Source organism: Cyclopterus lumpus, chromosome 1 (genome assembly GCF_009769545.1).
Source record: "Cyclopterus lumpus isolate fCycLum1 chromosome 1, fCycLum1.pri, whole genome shotgun sequence".
NCBI classification, from domain to species: Eukaryota; Metazoa; Chordata; class Actinopteri; order Perciformes; family Cyclopteridae; genus Cyclopterus; species Cyclopterus lumpus.
Genome location: NC_046966.1, coordinates 14708336 through 14723919, shown reverse-complemented (window position 1 = coordinate 14723919; position 15584 = coordinate 14708336). Strand labels below are relative to the sequence as shown.

The window sequence follows — 15584 nt, the reverse complement described above, 5'->3', positions numbered from 1 at the left end:
TGGTACTTCACGCTTTTTTTATCCACCAGAAACCTGCACGGATGGGATGGGAGCAGATTCCACACAAGGCGTGGGCAGGAGGACCTTGTATAGCATCGGACACTTGTGATGGAGTCCATCTGGAGGTAGGGTGGAGGTCACATGCCTCCTGTAAGCTACTGTGCAGGTTTAACACGGACACTCGCACAGGGCCTCCCATTCACAGCTGTGGGATTGTGGATGCCCAGAGGCAGCAGGGCCTGTGACATTTTTAATCAATCAAAGGAAAACCAGTAAAGCTGTTCTTGTAATGCAGCTTCAGACCCAGTTCTTAAGCCTTTAGAGCTCCCCAAAATAGACTCAGGCACTGGAACTAAGCAGACTTGAAAGTTTATTCTGGTGGTGGATGGAGGAGGTATTTTTAGAAGCTGCTGCAGTCAGATTTTTATGATGTATCCTTCCAGAGGTATTCCTTTGACAAAAGCTTTGAGTTTTATAATGAACCTGTCTATCAAACCATAATTCACCATAAGCTCAAGGAAACATATGGGACATTTTCCTTCTGACTTGGTTGGTTTCATAAATACCTAAAAGTCAACCGTATATGTTGAATTTTCTGCCTCTGGCTTGAGGCAACAATTAGTCATTTTTACTTTTTGATGAAAAAGAAACATAGACTGATGAGCTCTGCTCTGGTTGTAAATTCTGATGTAAAGTAGATCCTGGTACACAGCTCATTTAGTAATCATGCAACTGCAACCTTTTATCCAAAAGCTTGCTTTTTATTGTTGCTTTGGTTACTTGTTGCTGCCTAACAAATCACATGTAAGCATTTAGAAATAGTCACATACCATTGTTGCTAGTCCTACCACTGCTACTTGATGAGAACATTTTACTGTCAAAAAGTAAAGCCTGTCAAACACATCAAAATATGTTGCATTAAATAAATACGACTCAATTACTTTTAAAAGCCTTTAAAACCATTACAAGCCTATAAAAAACTACTGAGCTGTGATAAACATTACATTATTAAGTCATATGTGATGTGGGTAACCTCATATTACGGTTAATAAATACATCTTTATATAGTTCATTCTTAATGTATCTGTACTTTTTGTATTTTGTTGATGTGATACAAGCTACTAGTAAACATAGCTGCAGCTAGGCATTTTGTACTTCCTGTGACTTCTTGGCCAACATATATGTTGGTACCAATATATCTGTGATAAGCTAACATCATCCAATGCTACTACTGATATTACTACTGATAATAATAATAACAGCAACAAAATGACAGTTTCTAACATGTTTTAATTGATGTATTACAATGTGTACAATTTCATCAGGTAAACATTTACAATGTAACTGATCATCTCATTGGTTGAAACTCTATATTTCAGTTCTTTCATCACACACAGTGTTTTATTACAACGGTCCTGTTCTGGACAAAATACACAAGACCTTCAATGTTTCCAACACTGGTCCATTTGTATGCATGCAAACATTAATCCATGGCTTCTACAAGTTAATAGCTAATATCAAAGGCAAACTGGAACAGTCTATTCCAGAGAAATGCAATTACAGTTCAGTACAGAAAGTTTAGAGATCAAGCAACGTACTATAGCTTACGTAAATACACAGTTTATGAAGTTCAGAAGGCCTTTACAATGTCAAAGCCAAAACCGTTTGCCATTTGCTCTTTCAAATATTACCATTAACAGAGAAATGTGTTAAGTAACACTTCATTAGTTGATAAATGATTAGAAGGAGTTTGTGCATGCAGGTCACTGAATGAGTATTGATGTCTCCAGATACTTTGCTTGCAATCTTTGGAACAGGTTTTATGATATTTGTTTTTTGACCATTTTAAGCTGTAGCACTAACTTTGGATACATTTATTTTTGTAGTGACAAGCGAAATTGGTCATCAGGTGGCAATACTCTGTTTCCAGTGGCTTCAGTGATAATAGTACGTTTCTGTAGTAAACATAGGATATGAATCTATTGCAAATTTGTTGTAATTCTCTTTAAGTTATTCTTTTTCCAATTTCACAAGTGAGTGCTGTAGTAAAATGATAGAAGACAAAGTGCACTATAAACACACCCTTACAAATAGTATAAAGATTGTTTTCCAAAATGTCACCCTCATGAAACTTCAGGATGCGCTGAAGAGACATCCTCAGTCTGATGTCAATTATGGGATTGGGCTGGCCCATACCGTATTGAACTGTCCCCACTATGCTGTATTGATATTACTGTGTGAGAGCAATTAGATTTATCAGCTGAAGATTCTATGTTTTTCTACCTTGCACAATAACTGAATGAGAAAAGCACCAACATGTGTTTACTTTTCTCACTCCCTACTTTTTATATATGCATATACTTCTGCATTTTAGGGGAAATAAAGTTGTACAAAATTTAAAATGTAAACATTTTCAAAAATGCATTCTAATAATGATAACAGCAATAGTTTTCATGGCACCTTTTAATAAATGTGGAGTTGAATGGACCTCCCCTCAGAGTGTTGTGCTCTAATAGTCCTATTTTAAGCTCACCGGATGTTTGGGCAGTATCAGTGTGTGAATACATGGAAATAACCAAAACTGTGTGAGAGTAGCTGTGAATATCTGTCTCGTTATAATCTTCTTTTTCTTCTGTTCAACATATCTGACATTACTACACTGTAATCTACACACCAATGATTTGTTAGGTTGATAGCAACACTAATACTGTCCGTCTATCCACAGAAGATGAATTTGTGCTTGAGTCATTTATACCCAAAGTCTCCCATGGAACAGATAGAGCAGGCTGTCTAAACAACGGCACTAGCTTAAACCTGCTGCCCTGCCCTGAACTCGTCATGCACAACGCCTGTACAATCAACTGCTATAAGAATATTACCAGTCTCGCCTACAGTATCTAAAATATTTAATGAGTTGCTACGTCACTTGCACTGGTAAAACACTCCTTTAACTATTAGTGTGATGCCCTACAGACAATATGAAAGCTGAACACCAGTGTTGTCAAATTAAAAGAGGAAATTCTGCTTCCACATAATCATGATGCTGTCTTCACTGCTGCACCTCCTCCGGTCAAAGCGTCATGTTAACCAGGAGTTGCTATGCTTCCAGGAGCGTAATCATCAATAACATCCAAAACACACATTGAAAGCAGCTTTTGTCAATAGACAGTGCAGGTGGTCACACAGTTAAGTGATCCTCACACATGCTGATGCTAATTGCTCCACTTCCTGAAAATCCCAGTTTTCTTTTACAATCCTAAAAAATGCCCCAAAAGTGTTTTTTATTTTAATTTTATTTTGGCACAATCAATATATAGCACCACTAAAGTTCTGCCAAGCACTCTGTTTTAGAGATAAATCCTTGAAGAATATTCATCCAAACATGAAAGTCACACTGACATTTTAGCACCAGCTGGAGAAATACGATTATCCTATCAGCAGTGTACAGAGTTTCTAGCCCCGCTATGTTGCAAGTCCCTCTGGAGCTTGATGCAAGAGAGCTCTTCGGCAAAGAGAGGAAGCAGAGTTCACCACGGGAGATGAAGCAAATCTATTCTAGCCTTTCAGAGATACAGTTGTTCCAACTAATCTCACTTTTCACTTTGGTCTTGATGTTGTGAAAAGCTATGGCTTATCATTTGGTAACCCATAGCAGGGGTTTGTTGCATTCCTTTGATTCCCCTGTTTCTTTTTTCCTTTTATCTGTTCTCATCCCATCTTTTATTGGTACTCTTGCATCATCGCTGTTTGCAAACACTTTTTGTGTTTTGTTGTGACTTTCTGACCAGATGGGTGGGGTTTACGGGCAATAAGGGTTAGGGAATAAGAGCCATATGTTACAACCAATTACACAAATTGTGTGAAAAACTAGTACGCACTTACACATATACTTTCTGGATTGTTCTGATACAGTAATTACAACTGGTCTAGTGCTCCAGAGAGATTAAAACAAATGTTAACAGATCTAATTTAAGCTTAGGTCTGATTATCTGGTGGAATGATGCATTTTCATACCTTTTAAAAAAAATACTTTTAGACTCCAGAAAACAACACATGTTGCTCTCTAACAACAGTCACAAGGAAGTTGTCTGTGGAAGTTTTTTTTCTGCCTCCTGTAACTTCAAAGCACATGTGTTTTAAGACTTAACGGTCTTAAATTCTCATAGTAGAAACAATACACAACAAGAGCCCAAAAGACTCACATACTCTCTCACACACAGAAAAAAAATAGCAAAAGAACTCAAATCAATGGTTTCTTTTTTGTTGCACAGGCTCAAGTACCGTTGGCCTCTTGTGAAGCGAGGCTTTAGAGCAAAGTCCTTTCCTTGTGTAGTTCTACGAATAAAGGCCAGTAGAATTCAGCTGGTACTGAACCCTCACAGCCTCTCCACTCTTCAATCTCTCAGGGTAGCAGTCATTAACTGGTGGCAGTCCAGATCCCCTCGCAGCTCCAGTGGGCCTGGCAGCCTCATGCCCGTCTTCTGATCCACACACCAGCACTTTCCCCGCTGGCCGTCACGTGCCGGATGACACTGTGGCCAGAAAAGATAGAAAATACTTTAGCCACGTTTAACAGCTTCTTCAACTACAGGTTCAATTATTAAAGTTGCTGTAATAAAGGTGTTTGTATTAACAAGTACTATGAGTAACGTGAAAGTTAAGTTGTTGCTCATAATAATACTAATAAACCCAGACACTTATCATGTGACTTCACTGAGCTTTATGGCATTTTATAAATCAATTATAAATCAATCAGTGGCATCAAAAACATGAGAATTTACTTTGTTTCACTTAAGAAACTTGAGACTTGACTATGTTTCTACTGATAGAAGAAGATATTATCAGACCTGCAGCTTTTAAAGATGTGTTCATTGTTTTGTAAACCCTGTCCTGCATAAATGGTAAAATGACTGTAGTATGTGTTATCATGTTTATATATATACATACACACACACAAACACGCATATATGTGCAAAAACATATATTAAGGGAAACTACACCCAGATGGCAAGTAATTACATTATTAGATTCAAGGGTGAGAGCATGAGATTCCTTCTGTGAACTTAAACAAATTCCTGTCATAAAAAGTTTATTGATTCACTGTGTCAAGAAGCCCCCAAGACCAGTTAACAATCTCAGAGCAAGCCTGCCATGAAATGATTGCCAGTTGTCCCACATGACCTGTGCTTTACTTCCCAATAGGGTTTATCACAGTGCGGTTTTAGTTAAACAGTAAACAGATGCCTGTGATTCTGAGCAGACAGTTACACAATCAACATTACTCAGACTCTTGATCACTGGTGCCTTAGCAGAGCTTTTGTTTCTATCTTACACTCTGCGTCTGCTGCTTTGATTGCATATATACGCCACAGCAGTCTTATCTGTGTGTTTGTGTTCTCTGATTCTCTCCCTCTTATCTGCATAGTTGCCCAATCTTGCAAAGACAGAATAACAAAAAAGTAACTGCATCCAAAAGCTAATTTCATCCATCACAGCAATAAGGTGATTATCATTCACGGTTTAGGGGAAACCACTTTACAACGACGTTTAACTCTTGTTCCTGGACAACAACAAAAAATCACTTTGCATGTGAGCTTTGAAAAATGTGAGCATGGCATTACCACAACTGTCTGCTTGGAGACACTTTTGTGTTGATCTTTAACTAGTAAATGACAATATTGCATCGGTTACAAGGCCTGTTTTGTGTTTTTACCCACAGATTGCTGTTTTGAAAGGAACTGTTTGAAATGTAAAAATAGGCATTTCTATTTGAATTGGCTTAATAATTTAAATTAACAGAACACCACTGCACATGACCAAATAGTGGTCTAATCAGTAATTCAATAAAGCTCTAATCAATAATTCAATAAAGCTCATAACAAGTGTGTGCTTAAATTCCCAAACCTGTTTAGGGTGGAAATCTCCGTTCCTGTCACAGTTGGGTATGGGGATGGTGAAGAGATCATCATGCGTGCGGCTGTTTGACGCCAGTCTGTCTAATGCTCTCTGTAGCTCAGCACGACATGGAGCCTGTCGGAGAAAAAAGAAAAGGTTTTATTTGATGTTCGTGCAAATCAGCGTTACAGTAAAGAAATTGCTGTTAATAAAAGAATGCCAAATTATTATCTCGAATTTTCAGAAGAAAATAATGAGGTTTAGGTCAAACCTAAAAATCAACCACCATAAGTTGTCTCAGTGCTTTAGTGAGGTGATGGCTAAACTCGACATCACACAGGTTTGGATTTGACACAAATGTTCTTCCATTGTTTGAGCATGTAGATGTATTTACAAATAGTGCCAAGAGTGAGCCTTGTTGGATCTACAAGGCAACTAACTCCATGTGAATGTATCATTCTGGCAGATTCTTTTAATTCAATTGCCAACAGCATTCTCAGAAAGTCTTTAAAAACCTAAAACATTCTATACGTGGGAATACGTATTAATATGGATTCATCTTACACATTTCTGTGGTAAATTTAATCTACTAAAATGTGGTACAACCAGCCTGCTACTGATTAATAGGGATTTTATGATCCTGCAAATTGCATGTTGATGTCAATGTGCGCCTGTATTTTATTTCACCAAGTCTGCAATTAAATGTTATGGTCTGTAAATAACTAATTTGTGCATTTACTACCTGACATTTACGCTTGTGGCTTTAGAACTAGAAAGCCTTAATGTAAAACACCTGCTGGGGTCGAGACATGTGCTGCAGAGGAGAATGATTGGGTTTGTTGCTTTCTGTGAAACTGATAAGATGTCAGAAGGTCGTTTTCTCTCACCAGCGCTGCCTTGGTCTCCTCCCTGGCGGTGTTGCTTCTCTGATTTGTGGATTTTGAAGGATGTCTTGCCAGGGTCTTCTGTATGCAACGCTTGTCCTGTGGACTGCACCGGATATTGCTGTTGTTTGGGTGGTCAGGAATGATCTCATCCTGCCTGTCCATTGCTAAAGGACAAGGAATCATACTTTAGTTCCTTAAATCAATCGACAAGGTGTCATCAAGCATAAAATAAACAGTTTGTCAAATACATTTACATTTATTATCACATTTTAATTATATTTCAGGGAACATCCATTATTTGAATGAGTAGCCTGGGAGTCAGAGCAGGAGCTGTTCTGCCTTTCCACTTTGTCCTTCTACATAACATCCCATACAGCTGAGCATGGTGAGATGTAGGCTAAAAGGGAGGCCAGGTTAAGGAGCCGTATTCCTGCTCTGGGGGTTAATCTGTATCTCGGCTCTAGCTGTGGTACTCAACTAGTGCACCACAGCAATGCCACAAGCTCGATGGCTTTTTAAACGATAGCTGGAGAGCTATGGCCCGGCAGGCAGCCAGCTGCTTCCTCAGGAAATGCGCCCTCCCTTTTCCTTCTCCACCCCTCCACAACAACCTCGGCCTGTGCCAGATGGACGATGTTAGAGGGTATTTGCACTGTCACGAGTGGGCACAACTGGGTGTGAGGTGGTTAGTGGCTTGGGGGCACAACATGGGTATGGGCATGTGCGCGCCTTTTGAAAACAACTTTTCACATGCGGATTGTAAAACTTGGCAGAATTTAATGCGTTCCGCTCATAACCCATGGCATTTTACAGATTGGCCATTTTGAAACTGTTCATACTGAACCAGATCTGAGCTCCGGTTAATATCTGAAGTCACTGCCAGGCATTCGGTTAATTGCTGTTGGCAAAGAGACAATGAAGGTGGCTCAGTAGCCTTTTCTTATGTCTACAATGCATGAAGGATACATGCACACAATCCAAACCAGTGAGCTTTTCTTTGTAGTACTAGTTTGTGAGCTAGTCCTGGCCCCCGCTGTATTCATTACATTTTTTTTTTTTTCTTCAACTTGGAGACAGGAGTTGAAAGGTGACGTGTCTCTTGGCTGTCTTTAATCTTTTTTGTAATAAAAGCTTGCTCATCAGCATTTTCTTCCAAACAGGGTTTCAGCTGTTTCCTTTGTTCCAAGTTGTTCATTCGCCTCTTTTGCAAGTGGACACTTTTCCGATTCCTCGCTCTTTTGTAGGGCGAGTCAAAGTGATTTAGAAGTGGGTCAGGGGTGGAATGTCCTGTTTGCTACCACTGCTGTTTTGTATGGAGGAAGTTGCAACTTCTCTGTGTGGTTTCAATTGAGCAGCTCTTGGCTTCTTGAAATATAGTTCTTATGGAGCATTATCAACCCCAGAGCTGATACATTACAATGCATTGTCAGTCACAGGTGCACAGCAAAGATAAAGACAGAGCTTGAGTAAACATATAGTCATGTTCTTAGTTAAATATTTGTTGTCACTTTTCAGCTGCCGCCCTTGCAAATGTCACACTGGCCACCAGCATCATTCATTCTGAGGTAGAGAGAGCATATGAACACATTTTCTACTCGGGGAAACATCACTTTACAAGTTCATTGAAAATACATAATGTAATCTCCATTATTAAAAGTCCATGCCAAGTCTTCTGGTTATATGTTTGTCTTCTTGCAGTCTGTCAAACAGTGACATATGGGATTAAAGGGGTCATCAGATTTCAAATTCCACAGTTTGTGGCTTTAAGGCAGAACTTGTAAACCATGGAGACTAATATCCGCCTCAAATAAATATTTAGCTATGCTCAGCAAGATTGGCAGAGTGCTTTTCAATGGTTTATGCATTCACTGGCTCAGATATTGGGTCTTAACCAAACAAGAGTCTACTATGTGAGAAATTTGTACAAAAGCCCCGTTTAAAAAAATAACATCCTAATTTGTGCTCTGTTTAATATAGATACACTGAGGATTATTACAGGGCGCAGGTAGATGGATTCGCCTTTTACATTTAAGTTTGAAAATAGTAAGAGGAGCTGCTGAGTTACAGGGCATAGACAGAATGACATTTTTACAATCAAGGTTTCTATTGAGGTTTTCAAATGAAGCTTTGAATGTCTGTTGTCACAGTTTCTGACGTGATCACCCTTTTTTTGTTATTGTGGTTATGTAAATGAAATGTATGGGGCTGTTAGATTGCCAGACAGGCTTATCCGTTAAGACAGGTGTGGGCCTCCCTTTGTGTGCAGCAAGCGGGGGAGTTCACTTTTTTGACCGCAGTGAAAATGTTGGATTTAAAAGGCGGAATATTTCATTTAATAAAAACATGACTCTCTGGAGTTATTGGAAATGTTTGGATCACACAAAGCAGAAACAATCCTACGCAACCATAACTGGAATCTAATTCTACAAATCGTATAATACTAATAATATAATATAAGTGTAGCCTAATCTTTATCTCCAACTGTGCAGAAATACCACGCAGCATTCAAATGTTGATTAAAAATTCAAATTAGAAAAGAAGCTTCGAAGCGTCATTTGAAAACCTAAATAGAAGGTTCAAATGTAATAAAAGTTAAATGTGATGCAGCTCTCGTGCCGTAGTATTTTTCTGACCAAACACACTGAAAACATTTTACCTCAGAGGGCAGTAAAGCGTTACTTTAGTCTCAACTTTTGTTCATAACATCTCAAAATAGAAAAGAAGCCGAAATTAAATTGTAGAGCAATGGTGAAATGAGTATTGCTGAGATCTTAAGTTAAACTCATATTGATCTATTTGTCTTCTGCATTTAATCCATCCCAACTGTTTAGTGCAATGGAGAGCCACTGCTCACTGCACAGGCATCAACTCCATTACTGAGGTCTGTGCTTTAGCCAGGGTAATTTATGTCCGGTATTTTAACAATATACAAAACACAACGTGTCTGACTCAACATGGGAATTTCACAGAAAATCATTGTGTTTCATGTTGTAACTTTCCTTGACACTAGTTAGAATATATTATACTATATTGACAGCAACAAATATCTCGGAAATGAATACTCTTTGGGGAGGCTACTCCAAAAGGTTTTGGAATACCTAATGATAAGTGTCTTTTCCGCAGTTTCTGGCAGCAAGCTCAAAAGTCACGAGGCTTACTTCCAAAAAACCGTACTTTTCAGTCAACACTGGATCCTGGTTTCCAGGCAGGAGATTTCTTTGAATCAGTTAATCATCAGCGTTTATGTCCAGTGCAGTTGTAAGAACACTGTTAAAGACTACCGGTATGTGCTTGAAGAAGGCCAACGGAAATTTTGGAAAAGTGTAATTTGTCAAAGGAAAGATGTGAAATAAATGTTAAAACTACTTAAATCAACACTGAATCACAAAGACAACCTTTGTGTAACGGAAACCTGATGCTGCGGCCGTGCTGTCTGATGCTGCTTTGGCCACTTACTATTCATCTGAGGATAAAACAAACAGTTTGGATCAAAAAGAGCAAAGAAGCAACAGTTTGCGGTCCTGTTTGATTAAATCTGTAACACAATATTTCACATCCCCAATCAGAGAGAAACAAAATATGAACAAAGGATAGAGCAGAAAGTCTTCCAGATGAATCATCGTCAGAATAAATGTTCTTTATCCTGACAAACATGTTGTTGATCAAACATTATACTGCATGATGGAAATAAATCACGTTTTTCAAACTGGAGTGCAGCTTGAGGTTTCCCCTACATTAATAGTTTTCAGGATGCAATCCTAGTTTTCAAATGAGATAAACGCATGTTCAAAGACATCTGTGTCACTTGTCCAACAATATAAACTGAACTGAGGTATTATAGTCATGTGACAAAACGCCATAAGCAGAACTCCTTCACTACTTATTTTCTAGATTTATTTGTGAGCAGATCTGTTAGTAAATTCTGTTGTAGCAAACTGGGGTAATCTTGGCCTCCATCACTTGTTGATGCACTTATACTTCTTCTACATGTGATGCAAACATGTAGGAACAGAGAGAAACCTTGCAGCTGCATTGAATTAGGTCAATCTATTTTGAGTTTCATCATTAACTTAATTTTGAGTGGATTGCTCTTGTTTTAATATTTTAATATATGCACAGAATCAGGGTCTTGAGTGGAAGTGGCAGGAAAGGAAATTATTAACACTACTGTATTTCTACGGGCCAGTGAAGGGGTGTTCTACCCCCAACAAATACGAAATGTAATCTTTATGAAAGGTATGAATTAACAGTAATGACCACAGCTCAAAACATTGATTTGGTAATAAAAATCACCATTTATCCAGATATTGACTTGTAGATTACTGCATTGTTTTTATTGTCTGAAATCTCAGTTTAAGAGCATTAACTGTCCTCTTTAGATTAGGCATGTTTCATGGCAATGTTAGATTGTTTATGTATCTCTCAAATCAAAAACTAGAAGGGGGCCAATCACAGTTAATCCTGCACGAGAGCCCCAGCTGTACAAATGTGCTGCACACCCCAAAGAAAGCAAATACACAACATTAAGGGACATCTGCTGAAAGAGGTTTGGGGCAAAGCGTCATGTAGCATTCTGAAAATACGTCCACATCTTAAGTACAACTCCCAAAACGTACTGAGGAGACCTCCTCAGGAAAATCTAGGTTAGCATGCTGCTTTCATAAAGACCTGTGTGCGTCACAATAAACTGGGGCGTAGTTGGACAGAGTCTGGCTCTATCGACAGCTTCATTAATGCAACTCCTTTTGGTGCCTGTAGGTGCAAGACTTTTCATATCTGACATCTGTATCGGTTTGTAAATAATATCCGTTTCACTGTCAGAGGGAAGCATTTGAATATGACACCAGAGCAGACTCTGCAGGAATGCAGTAACAGATGCCAGCACACGCATGATGATTTATTCCAAGTATTGCGATGGAGAGGGTTTCAAAGAATGTGATATTAAGATGCACTAAAGCGTGTCTCAGTGCTTGTTGTTGCTATTGAAATTCGGTCCAAGATTAGCTTTAAGGTTGATACATTTTTGAGAGAAAAACACTGTTTTGAACTCTTGCCAGCCTGGTTTCATGAATTACCGTTACTTTGCTCCTTCTTTCATCTGTAGTCAGCAGAAAGTCAGCCTTAAAATAAAGTAGCAATCCTAAGGCAGCAGAAATATTTGTGATACAAGTGTGATGTTGCATTATGTCGATGCAGAGCTAGAACTATTAGCCCGAACACCCTAAATTCCCTGTAATGGGCTGCTGAGATCTGCCTCTATCCTAAGGTCCTTTTTATCATGAATTCTCTAGGATTTTCAAAACCCTCTTCTATTTTTATCTAGCATGTTCACTGTTGCTAGGAGTGGGGCAGTGCCAAACATGTATTCAGGAGTTGCACCCCCTTGTTTAATAATGCATAAGTACGGTGAATGCGCCACAAAGGAAATCTCCTGCTTGTGACTGGAGCCGCTCCTCGCCTCTCCTCCATGCCTTTCTGATTGTCTTTCTGCTGCCATGGTTTACATAGAACATTCTTATACAGCGGTTCTGAGCTGGTGCCCAGAAAAATTGATTTACAGTGAGATTTATTGGGCAGCACCTTCTCCGCTTTATTATGACAGACTCCAGGGGTGAGAAGGAGTTTGGAGGTAAACAGAGCACTCAGATTACAGAACACCAAAAAACAAAACTTATAAACTTTTCAAAAAACTCCAATCTACTGCAGTCCATCCCCCGAGAAGGGACCTGAGACTTTCCCCAGTGCACTATAAGCAAATTCTGGGCCAGCTGATCGGACAACACAGCATTAAAGAGCAGAAATAATGAATATTCTGAAAGATAAACTGGTATGGATGGACAGAGGTAGGCCAAGCTGAGACAGCCCTTCATTTTAATCATGGTGTGAACAGCTTTCCTCTTCTTTCTGATTCCATTTAGTCATGCTATGTGCCGGCCTAACCTATGCTGGCCCTGCACAGAGAGCAGAAGGCTCTCATTTCAGCTCTGGCAGCAAAAGTGCCGATGAGCTCATCCTCATGAAGGAGCTGGACGTGGTGGGCGATGCGCTCGAAGGCTTGTTGGGGTGGGGCGGGGGAGTGGGGTGGGTGGGTGGGGAGGTGGAACAGATGCTACAATGAAGATGAGAGTCCTGGGAGTTTTATATTGGCTAAGTTCATCCAAATTGTTGGTGTTCTGGCGCTAGCTGCTAGCCTACTAGCCTACCAGTAACTATCCGGGAGCCTTGCTCAGTGGCCTGTTGGTTGATAATCGGGAACAAATGCATGATCCACCTTGTTTGCGACACATAACAATTGTCTCATATGGCATAATGGAAATCAACACCACTCCCTTTGTGGAGCGAAGAGGAAGATAAATAGTAGAGTGTTTTATCAGTAGAAAGAAGTTCATGTCAAAGCAGTGAACTGGAACTGGATCTGCAGATAAGACATCCAGTGTTAGACGTCCCACTGTGTGAAAGTGGAAACAGACATGCTTCTTTGCAAGAGGAATGCAACAATAAAAAGGATAATAAGAAGCTGCACCAAAAGAGTGTGATAGAGACATCAGTAGTAGAAGAAGAGTAAGATGTCGGCAGCAGCAGCAGGAGGAGGAATGGAGGCGTCCATGAAAGAGCACCAAGTGAATTACTGAGAGCTCTAATAGCCCCAGGCTGGCCACACTCCATTACAGTCATTTCATACAGCAGCTTTTATTACCTCCTCCCATTACAAACACACACACACGTTTACTTCCCCACACACACTCAGACTCTCACATTCCCAGTACCACCACAATGCATTTCATTTCACTGTCTGCACTACACGACTACCTGCAGGATCTCAGTTTAACATTGGCAAGATGAGGTAATTGCACACCCAAGGGTTGCTGGGAAAGGACATTTTTAGTGTGGCATTAGCCAAATGCATGTTTCCCTCACTTAAAACAGGTAACTAACTTGCACACCACACAGTCATAAACAATGCAGACACATACAGTCGAATGAGTCCTCATGCACACTAGTATGCACACACGCCCACTTCAGCTATCACCACAGCGCTCTCCTCTCTGAAGCCTGCTCTGCGTCTTACATCAGGGCCCCTTTCACAGCGAGCGGCCGCAAGACAGCAGAAGGACTGTGTGCGCTCTCCCATCAGGCCATGCGTGAGGAGCTGGTGTGTGTGCACCCTCTGGTTCAGGGCTTAGCCGAGATTAGGGTAAACAAGCAGAACATTGTCACCCCAACCCCCAACTCTGACCCTAAGGTAAGGCCCAGGGAGCGGAGACAGAAAGCGAGAGGGACACAGACATGCCAGTCCAGGTTTGGAGAGACCTGGTCAGCATACTATGAGAGCATTTTGACATACACATCTGTAGATAAGAAATGTAGTTTAATTGCGTTGGTGCTGTGAGCCTAATTTTAATTGACATTAACTAAAAGGAAGAAGACATGTCCAGTGTAAATAGGTTCACACACAGACTCTGACCCCTTCGCTCTCACCTGAGTTCTCCTCCACCTCTCTCTCATCAGTGCACACACCCTGGCCGTGCATCAGTGAGTGCAGTGGCCTCTCCACGCCACGCGGCGGGTAGCAGCGGAGGCCCGTGCCACATCGGGGCGAGTAGACACCACAGTGCTCCCCTTTTGGCAGGGCGCAGGTGGGGCAGCAGCCGCAGCCGGGCTCCCGCACGGTCTCCTCACAGCCATCCGGCAGGCGACAGCTGGCTAACCTCTCCTCGGAGCACACCGGGCAACGGATGGCTTGGTCTGACCAGCACAGTGCCACCAGCGACAGGGCGCCAAATGCCCAAAGGCCCCAGCAGGACGGAGCTACTGCCACGCCGCCTCCACGCACCATGGCAGCCCCGGTACCTGCACGCAATTCTTCGCCCTCGTATATGCTCCTCTTTGCTTCCCTCTCCTCTGAGTGTTGTGCAGCTTTTGATCACTTTCTACAGCAGACTTTAGACCTAGAAGGGAGGTTTGAGGTTTTTCCAGGATAGTCTTTGATATTTTCAGCTGGTTAGTGTTTCAATTGCAGAGATACAATGCCTCTGCTGTTTTGCCTCTCTGTTCCTCTGATTCAATTTCACAGCGCAGAAATTGGAGCCTGCTCTTGATCTGCTCGGCTGGCGAAAGTAGTGGTGATAAGAACTAGTTTTTGTAATGTTGGCATGAACAGTTGCAGGAAGGATATCCACCACTATTTTCAGGTGTGTCTTGCGCTCTCTTCAAGTTTGAGTCCAGAGGCTCGCCCGCCCTCTCATGAAACACCAAAAATCTGGTCTACAAGTGTCCAAATTCAAAGCGGGTCATCAAAAGGCAGCGTTTTAAGTAACGCCTGCAATTTCCTCCTCTTGCCGATGTGCAGTGTAAAGGACTCGCTCCTGAGAATGGCTCAACACGAGTGGCTTTCCTTGGACTTTATACTGGTCCATGGACACGCCTCTTTCTCCAGTGAGAGAGGAGCTGAAAAGCACAGCAGAGAAAAGCCAGACTGAAGCTCTCTTCCTCTGTCTCCCTCTGTCTTACTCTCTAGCTCTCTTACTCAGACACATAAGCTTCCCTCACTTGTCCTTTCTCAATCCTGAGTGCACGTAGAGAAACAAAACAGCTGAATCGCCCGCTCACTTGTTCACACACTGAACGCTCTCCACCTTCCTATTTCTCGTCAATCATACACGTCTGACTTATTTATTGTCACAATTACTCAGATGTATTGAGTTGATGAAATAATTGGGTTCATAAAAAACTATAAAAAAACGAGAACACATCGAGGTGTTCCACTTTAATTGACCCCCAATGCCAAACACACACCCACAC

At 40.9% G+C, this 15584-nt stretch overlaps 1 protein-coding gene across 1 annotated transcript; it reads right to left on the bottom strand.

The window, feature by feature from the left end:
• Positions 1-1272: 1272 nt before the first annotated feature.
• Positions 1273-15161, bottom strand: LOC117736391 (insulin-like growth factor-binding protein 4). The gene is made up of 4 exons (XM_034541707.1): positions 14262-15161; positions 6783-6946; positions 5905-6030; positions 1273-4532 (listed from the first exon to the last, which is right to left on the bottom strand). The coding sequence occupies exons 1-4, from the start codon at positions 14617-14619 to the stop codon at positions 4395-4397; spliced, it is 786 nt and encodes a 261-aa protein (XP_034397598.1). The 5' UTR covers positions 14620-15161; the 3' UTR covers positions 1273-4394.
• Positions 15162-15584: the final 423 nt, after the last annotated feature.

Excerpts from the sequence above, each read along its gene's own strand:
- LOC117736391 (XM_034541707.1), bottom strand. The coding sequence starts at position 14,619 with ATGGTGCGTGGAGGCGGCGTGGCAGTAGCTCCGTCCTGCTGGGGCCTT. Across the intron at positions 6,947-14,261 it reads AGAGGTGGAGGAGAACTCAG|CAATGGACAGGCAGGATGAG; the intron begins GTGAGAGCGAAG and ends CTTGTCCTTTAG. Across the intron at positions 6,031-6,782 it reads AGGAGACCAAGGCAGCGCTG|GCTCCATGTCGTGCTGAGCT; the intron begins GTGAGAGAAAAC and ends TTTCTCCGACAG.